The 9,236-nt window shown below is 44.0% G+C and overlaps 1 protein-coding gene across 1 annotated transcript in view; it reads right to left on the reverse strand.

Moving 5' to 3' along the window:
• Positions 1-554: 554 nt before the first annotated feature.
• slc41a1 (solute carrier family 41 member 1) overlaps positions 555-9,236 on the reverse strand; it is a 24,894-nt gene continuing 16,212 nt past the window's right edge. Inside the window, exons 5-11 of the mRNA XM_084061609.1 lie at positions 8,834-8,978; positions 8,599-8,745; positions 6,989-7,136; positions 6,384-6,463; positions 6,091-6,225; positions 5,702-5,850; positions 555-5,359 (exon numbers count right to left, since the gene is read on the reverse strand). Coding sequence (XP_083917735.1) covers positions 5,174-5,359; positions 5,702-5,850; positions 6,091-6,225; positions 6,384-6,463; positions 6,989-7,136; positions 8,599-8,745; positions 8,834-8,978 — 990 coding nt within the window. The 3' untranslated portion in view covers positions 555-5,173. The remainder of the gene's footprint in view (positions 5,360-5,701; positions 5,851-6,090; positions 6,226-6,383; positions 6,464-6,988; positions 7,137-8,598; positions 8,746-8,833; positions 8,979-9,236) is intronic.

Here is a 9,236-nt window from a genome sequence, read left to right on the forward strand (position 1 = left end):
TTAGTAATTTGTATCAAAATACTTTTTGATGTATCTTCGACCATCTGTCACTGTTGAAACAATAATAACTGTACGGTAAAATCTAGAATGTTAATTTAAATAAACACTCCAGATTTTACTGCACGTATAGGCCTACCTCATAGTTAGTGTATTGTTGTTCGTCACCATGTCTATCAACTCACCACAACTTCTGAAAAGAAACCCTGTTAGGCCACTTTGTAAGTTTGTATCGCATGCTCTTAGGTTACTATTATTAATTATGTTTTTTGTAGTTTTTTAATTCTGAAACAGAAGGATAAAGGCATTGTGTGTAGGACAACCTTTCTATTCTATTCTATGAAAGCCTTAACCTTTCTCCTCATCCTGGAAACATTTATTCTAAAGCCGGATTTATACTTAGTTGTGTGATACCACGTGCAACATATCAAGCCCTTAGGCCGGGTAATAATTTCATTCTGGTGTGGATGTAAACAGTCAGTGTAGGCCTCTGATTCCTAAAGTGAATAGACGTGGACTAATAAAAAACTCAACAGATATTCACAGAGCCATAGAGGAATGGTACGAAATAATATAATCCTTTATTTCCAGCAATTTACAAAGTCCTGCGGGGAGGAGAGCCTCCCTACAGCCTCACAGAGAAAGAGAGAGAGAGAGAGAGAGAGAGCTTTACAGGGAGGAACACACAAGGAACAGCACAACCTCGGCCTGAGTACATGTGCATACATTTCCTTTACAGTGTTATTTATTGTTTCACATGTGCATTTATGTCATACGTGACTGGCAGCTAGAGGGTGTCAAGGTTGGCACAAGAACACGAGTGGCCAAATATAGACGAGGGGGGATCTACATCTACCGTATGTCTCTGCTCCAAAGAGCACTCTACTATAGTACTGTATGTCACATGCTAGCAGCCAGCAGTCACACCCACAGCAGAGTGTCGGCCTGGTTCCTTGTGCGTTCAGGGGGCTTGGGTTTTGGAAGCACTGAGGTCAACAAGGCAGAAAGTGGTGGGTTGTTATGGGTACGTGGCTGGCGGTTAGACAGAACTGATCCAGTTGGAGACTTTTATAATCCATTTCTCACAGTGAGAGACTTCTTGCAAAGATACTTTCTTTTTTCTCAATTTCATCACAACAACAAGGGATTCCCCTTACAGCCCTGCTCTTATTAAGTCATTATTAACATTACAACATCAAAATAAATCTACTGTACATCTGTTATTCATTCAAAGCTAATTACTGTGTAGAGACGCTACTCTGTGGTAAGCCATAGCTCCTGATTGGTTACTGAGTTGAGCCTGGCTGTGATAGGTTAAGGCCATTCTAATATAGTCTGAGTATGGTTTCCCCCTGTGAGACAGGGTATGTGTGAGGTGTGTCAGGTTTTTTTCGTTCTTTCTTTTTCTGACTAATATTAGGCACCATGCTATTTATTAGCCTAACCGCTAATCTATTGCGGCTAATAGCAAAAACCTCTACTGGCCCAATGCAAAAAATAAAAATAAAACAAGAGAGAAGGAAAACAAGAAAAGGATTATCAACAATTACAAAAAAGAGCAACATTGTCAAAGAACTGAGTCAAAATAAAATGATAAAATAAACACCTTATTTATAGAATAAATATAGTATGTACAATTCTGCTTTGTGTGCATCTAAAAATAAATAGACAAAGCGTCACTTGCCCCAACAGAAGTATTCACAACTTTCCATTGACTTGGAGGCTGTACGCTGGCACCTGGTCGATAAGATAGCAGGGGAGGGTACGTACGGGTTCTGGAATTTATCAATACAGGACAGGATTTAGAATGTCTGGGCAGAGCACTCCAGAATGTAGGATGTGACAGAGCATCAGTGTAGGTTAATGTAGTTGTAAATCCAGAGGGAACAGAATATGCAGTGCAAAAGTTCACCACATTAATTAACTCAAATGACACAGTGGCGCCCTCTGGTGCCTAGTGTGTGTGTGTGTGTGTGTGTGTGTGTGTGTGTGTGTGTGTGTGTGTGTGTGTGTGTGTGTGTGTGTGTGTGTGTGTGTGTGTGTGTGTGTGTGTGTGTGTGTGTGTGTGTGTGCGTGCGTGCGTGCGTGCGTGCGTGCGTGCGTGCGTGCGTGCGTGCGTGCGTGCGTGCGTGCGTGCGTGCGTGCGTGCGTGCGTGCGTGCGTGCGTGCGTGCGTGCGTGCGTGCGGGTGTATGTGCGTGCGTGCGTGCGTGCGTGTGTGTGTATGTGTGTGTGAGACCAGCGCTCTGAAGTTGCTTCACCCTAACAGTGGCTGCTTGTCTAAATCCTTTTACACTAAACTAAACAATAATCATTAAAGGCAAAATACAATAAAAAAAAAGATTAGACAGAGTTGCAAAGGAAATAAAGAAAATCAGCATTTTTTTAAAATGCAAAAATCTCAGAAATCGCACATCTTCCACAAAATCTGGCAGACGGAAAACAGATGAAAGACACTTTTCAAGGATGTAATAATCAACATATATTTTTCATATCTATATGTGCCCTGCACATGCATTCTACTGGCCCCTCAAAAAAAAAATAGCACAGCATATGTGAGGGCTAATTTATACTTTGTCGCACAAACCCTGTTGACGCAACTCTTTTTGAGGTTGACAACAATACTTTTTGTCGAAATGGTCGGGCGGTGAAGCATGAATTAGCCTCAACGCTGGGCTCTGTCTCTGGGATTCTGTCTGTACTTGGTACAGTCTATCAAAATGGCTGTGTGTGCTAATAATGCTTTGTGACCTTCTAGATTCATGAATTCCATCCTCCTCCTCCTCACTTGGATGTGCTTACAGAGCGCAAGACACTGACTTAACTTATCGGGAAGCCATCAATGTCCAAGTCTCATGGCAGACAGTATGTGTGTGTGTGCGCGTATGTTTTCCTGTGTGCGTTTATGTGTGTGTGTCTCTTTTGGACGGAAATCTGTAACTCCATATTATTTTATTTTCCTCTCATATCTGTTAACAAATGAAAGGTATTAACCTTAAATCCTATTTTATACTTTGGCTAATCGAAAATATCTGATCTAAGCTCATGACACGTCACATCATGACACATTGTGAAGTTGTAGATCTGCTATTTCCGACAGGTTTGAAAAGTAACCGTGTTGGACATAGGCTACAAGGTTTCTGCCTTACAGCAATTATATGCACAGTGACAAAGGTGTGAAGGCACGTCATAAGAGAAGCAACAACAACAGATTGAATTCTGTTGCAACGTGCTGGTGCAGTGTGTTCTAGTCACAATGCCAACCGTTTGGCAGAGTTCTCTCTGCATTTTGTTCAAGCACACAGAGGAGTGTTGGGCCTCTTGTCACTGTACTGTAAGCCCAGCTTGGGCTACACAACTGCCTGCTGGCTCTGGTTGGGGACTTGGCAGATGGTGCTTAACCATGAAACTGCTGCTATTCTCACCTGGAAAAGCTTGTTTTTGAATAAGAACCCTTCTCCGCTTGAGAACTCTAACCCCAGTGAACCTATTGCAAAGCAAGGTGTGTGTGTGTGTGTGTGTGTGTGTGTGTGTGTGTGTGTGTGTGTGTGTGTGTGTGTGTGTGTGCGTGCGTGCGTGCGTGCGTGCGTGCGTGCGTGCGTGCGTGCGTGCGTGCGTGTGTGTGTATGCACTAACTGATAAATCGCCCACCCGAGCAAACACATACCACGCATTTCCCACTGTCTCTGTGTGTTTGTGTTCGCTAACTAAGTAAACACGGAAGGGCCACAATCTGACTTAAGATATGTCGCAATCCACAATGCTTAGCAGATTCAGGCAGAAAGAAACCAAGGACGTGAAACATTCCAACAAAGGTCCCTATTCTTTAAAAAGCAGTGGACCTGTCCAAAGGAGAAAGGTGACTCTAGCCAGCAATCCATCCCTGTAGTAGTTAAGATTAGAGCAGGGTGAAGGGCCATCTAAGGTCAGATGTGGCAAATTGTTCCTGCAACAGAGGCCCGAGGGATTGTTCTGAGGAAGTGGAGAGTGGGATATTACAACCTTGATTTCCTGTTCCTGTCCCTGCTCGAATTAAGCGATCCACATGGGAGTGGTGCCGAAAGGGATTGTTTGGCTACAATCCCGGTTTATAACCGCGTAGCACTGCAACCAATCACCCTTTCTTACTGACACAAGGCCATAGAGAGAGAAAGAGAGAGTGAGAGAAAGTCAAAGAGGAAGAGAAAGTGGTAGAGATACCAAGAGAAAAAAAGAAACAGGAATAGACAGACAGAGACAGAGAGCAATGCTCTGCCATAGCCCTATGCACTGTACTACTAAGTCGGACACAATTAAGGTGCACATTTCAAATCATTTCCATTCAACTTCTCTATAAACAATATAGCACTTGGTGATTCTAGGCATGTGTACTTATTTTTTTTTTGCTTTGTCTTTTTGCTGTTCCGCCTGTCTTTCCATTCGTCTTCATTTCATTTCAAGTGTTAAAAGGTTTGATCTCATCTTTACAAACGTGGGCCGCCGTCGCAGCCCACAAGGCTAGTGTCCCCATTGAAAATAATGAGGAACTGACCCTACGAAAATAGAGCAGATATCGATTCATATCAAATACGCTATTACCAAGAATAAAAATCATCGTCCAAATGATAATGTAACAATAATGACAAAAAGAAGTAGTAGGTCTTTGTTATTTAGTAGAATAACAAAAAAAGGACTAGCATAGTCAGGGGGAGGGTGAGGTGAAAGCTGATAAATTGACTGCTGATCACCATGTCCAGTCGTCTATCTTGAGTGAGTTGGCGGTCGAGTATGTTGAGGTTGAGATATACTCGTCCAGATTGCTGCCATGCTGAAGCAACACAGATATTGTCCAGACACTGAGATGTTTGTTTATTTGTTTTTCTCAGCGTAGCGATGTCCCAAATGGAGTCTCCAATTGAGATGCTATCAATTGGATAGCATCTCGAGATGGGGTGTGAAGCGTGTCATCAGAGAGTAGCCCTGATGACTGTTCATGTCCAGTTTCATATACGGTACAGGCATACAGGAGGTGTTTGTCAGTGTGTGTGTGTGTGTGTGTGTGTGTGTGTGTGTGTGTGTGTGTGTGTGTGTGTGTGTGTGTGTGTGTGTGTGTGTGTGTGTCTGTCTGTGTTTGTGTTTGTGTTTGTGTGTGTCTGTGTGTGTGTGTGTGTGGGGGGGTTGTGTGTGTATGTGTGTCTTCAGTCTCCCACATCGGTATCTTTGTCCCCAATAAGCCACAGGATGTGGAAGCACAGGGCCAGGAAGCCGGTCCCCAGAAGATCTCCCAGGGCTGTCAGGTAGGGGATGGAGAAGTTGTCGGGGTCCATCCCTCGGCCCCACATCCAGTTGACCATCCAGTCAGCCAAGTAGAGCAGGATCATCACCTAGACAGAAAGACAACATGAATTAGATTGACATGGAATTGCAATTTCATGTGTATCGGAGGAGGCATGTGGTTTCAATAGCACCCCTAGGACGAACCAGTCTGAAGACCAACCAGTAGGAGTCAGCAGTGACTCCTAAGGGAATTGGCATAAGAACTAATTTGGGAGAAAAGGGGGGAAAATTGTCAGGAAAGAAAAAAGAAAAGCAGCTTTAAACACTGCTACAGTGTGGCTGTGATTGGGTACTGCACTGTGTGTGTGTGTGTGTGTGTGTGTGTATGTGTGTGTGTGTGTGTGTGTGTGTGCGCGCGCGCACGTGTGTGCGTGCGTGCGTGTGTTTACCTGTAGAAGTGCAGCAGACATGTAGATGACGATGAAGACTGGCGTCAGGCTGGTGTTACCTCCTCTCAGGGAGTGGATAGTGTAGAGGAAGACAAGGTGTCCCGGGGCAACAAGGATGAATAGCACACGGGCCGAACGAGAGTTCAGCGCTGATAGAGAAGGGGGGGGGGGGGGGGTAAACAAATACATGGAACCAATTCAGCTGTACATAGACACGAGGGCAGAGGCTAACTGTAGTAATGCAAAGTTAGCCCAAATTTGGACCGTAGTTTTTCAATGGTGTTCCCATTCTATAAACAAACATGAACCACCATGACAACTTTATCAGGGAGTAACATCATGCGATTAAACGATGACGGTATTATTCCACAGTACACCCAACAACTTACTGGAACTAAAGAAGGTGGTGCAGGGTGTGGGGCACTTCCGCTCATTGGTGTTGGGCTCCCCCATGGGAACACCGTTCATGTGCAGATAGGTGGAGATTCTACTGGCTTGAACTGCAACAAGGTTTCCTCCCACCCCTGGTACACACACACAAATAGGCGTGTGTGAAAAACACAAATACACACATTCAAAAACATGTCCCCCTTGCAGCAATATAACAACACATGAAGAAATGAAGAAAGGAAACAAACAGATACTGTAGGCAATAGGGTGTCTTCTTTTGGTGGCTGCTCACCGTTGATGACCGGAGTGAAGACAGCCATGCCAGCGAAGTTAGGATCGGAAACGGTCTTGTCCAGGATGAGACCGCCAATACTGAGGAACAACAGGTGTGAATAGGAAGGCATGAGTTACGGCCCATTCATACTCAATTCCAAGTACGCATACGGATACAGACAGGGCCTGTCCGTACTCTGACTTCTGCTGTGAAGAACAGAAATGTGCCTGTCTTGACAAAACAGGTGGTTGTCCAATTGCCTTTGTCCTCAATTGTCTTTTCATGAAGCTTCAGAAACAGTTAATCGTGGCTATTAATGATAAAGTAAAACAAAAACAAATGTAATCTGTTTAACTTTGTGCCTTTCAGGCTTGACAGAAAAGTAATTCAACAGGATTTGAAGCTTATAAGATTGCGTTTTGGAGTTGGAAAAAAATCAGTAATCTGCTTGAAACTTTCAAAGCCTGTGTGTGGTTTTTCGTTAGTGTATGTGTTTTTGTGTACGTGTGTGTGTGTGTGTGTGTGTGTGTGTGTGTGTGTGTGTGTGTGTGTGTGTGTGTGTGTGTGTGTGTGTGTGTGTGTGTGTGTGTGTGTGTGTGTGTGTGTGTGTGTGTGTGTGTTACCTGCTGATGGCCATAGCGATGATGACAGGCTCCCAGCCTGAATACAGTACTTCTCTGGTGGAGGGTATCTTCCTGGCAATCAACACCCACACAGGACACAGTGCCACGAACACCGCACACACCAACGGGTTGGCATAGTCGTTGTATTCTGCCAAGAAAACCATAGACAGAAGTTGGGATCGTATACAGAGTGATTTTATTATGCACATCGTTATGCTATGAGAGGACAGGGGACAATGTTGCCTAATGCCTACGATCTAACTTGGCCTGTGTCTCTTTGCAACGTAATGCTTTTTAATTCTATTGATTTCGTTCATAACTTTATTTGAGTGGAGCTGAATTGGGTTGAATTGCAGACTAAAATTGATGTAGACTAAAATGAACCGAGAAGACATTCTACTTTAATGTCTCCAGGAGGAGGCGACATTACAACTGAATTGACTCTACATCACATAATTACCCCACAAACCCAGCATATAGTATTCAAAAACAGTACACATGCAGGCACGCAGTATATTACCCAGTATAGCCAATTATAAAAGTATGCAGGCTCTATACACCCACCAGACTGGGTCAGAGAGTTTATGTGATTGTCTTCACAATGTTTGGTCTTTTTGCATGAGTATGCATGTGACTTTCATTTATCTGCTTGTCTGTCTGTCTGGCTGGCTATCTGGCTGCCTTCAGAGGGGGGCTCTGTATCTGTGGTATGGAAACTATGGGACAGCCCAGCAAACCTGGGTGTGTCGAGGACAGTATCACCCGGCTAAAAACAGCACACATCGCTGTGGGGTTTCTCTCCCTAACCACCCAGTGAGGTTAAATATGGGAGGATTTCATCAAAACAAAAAAAAAGCCAAAGTCTAGGTAAAGTCTCTCAACTGCATCATTGTTGTCTCCTGTGTCTGTTTTGAGTTCCTGCACTTGGGTCCTAAGTCTAACACCTGTTCCTGACAGAATCATGGGGACTGCAATCAAATGTGCAGAAGCACTGTGTACCAAAGTTGAATATTGCACTATGAATGAATAACAGGAATTCATTTTCATAATTGGTCTGTCTGTCTATCTATCCATCCTTCCCACGGGTGTCAAACTCATTTTCAAGACTGGATTGGTCAAATTACAACTTCATGTTTGCATGCTCCCATTGCTGAAAAGTATGAATGCTGTCATAGTATTCTGTCACGTTACACAAGAGTGATGGATAGCCCTCTTAGCCTACTGATGTCAGGTCTAGGACTAAATGGGAATGTTTACACTAAATTAAAATTATGTATTTTATTTGGATTTTATACATTGTCAGGTGTGTACAAGACCTTTCTGCCTGCACTGTCCAAGCATCCAATGGTGCAATGTACTGTGCATTCTATGACAGAGTGATTGTGCACATAACACTGTCAACATGAATATACAGAAATATTTTTACATTATTTGATGTCACGTACCAACAAATAAATTCAGCTGACAGAAATAAATTGTGCAGGTCCGATAAGGTCTGTTTATGTGTGTGTGCATGTGTGTGTGTGTGTGTGCGTAATCGTATGTGTGTGTGTGTGTGTGTGTGTGTGTGTGTGTGTGTGTGTGTGTGTGTGTGCGCACGCACACCTTACCTAACTCCTTATACAGTCCCGTTGAGATGCCCGCCAGCAAAGACAAGGTGATGAGGTCACCCAGACTAGCAGCGATGGGCGTGGCCACGTTATCAGGGTTGATCCCCACCTTCCTGGATGCAATGATCACACCAATCATGATCAGCCCTGGAATCATAAAGGCGGGATCTTAGCTTCAAACAAACCAATCATTGTTCGTACAGTGTCTCAGGTATCCTATCCAGAGGTCTCTTACCTAGTGCCAGAGAGGCTATGAATGCAGTGGCCACACTGGATGCACACAGCAGCACGGCGTGACCCAGCCTGAAGTGACCGTCTGGAATCCAGCCAAACGTAACTGCAGCTAAGGAGGCTAGGAAACCCACCACGGTGGCCTGGACCTAAGGACACGCACATATGCACACACGCACACACGCACAAACACATAGTAACAGTTAGGTAGGCAAACTGCAATAAAGTGATGCATTATTTGGAAAACACTGTCCTACGACCCATTGATGAATGCATAATCCACTCTTAAAAACGGATGAAATGGCAGTACATTGTGGAGCACTTTGAATAATTGGTTCCTCTACACAGCACCGCCTCTGACAATAATATTTAATAGTGATCAGTATGTTGTCAGACACTTGGCCCTT

The sequence above is a fragment of the Gymnoscopelus microlampas genome (genome assembly GCF_963454915.1).
Source record: "Gymnoscopelus microlampas genome assembly, chromosome: 7".
NCBI lineage: Eukaryota > Metazoa > Chordata > Actinopteri > Myctophiformes > Myctophidae > Gymnoscopelus > Gymnoscopelus microlampas.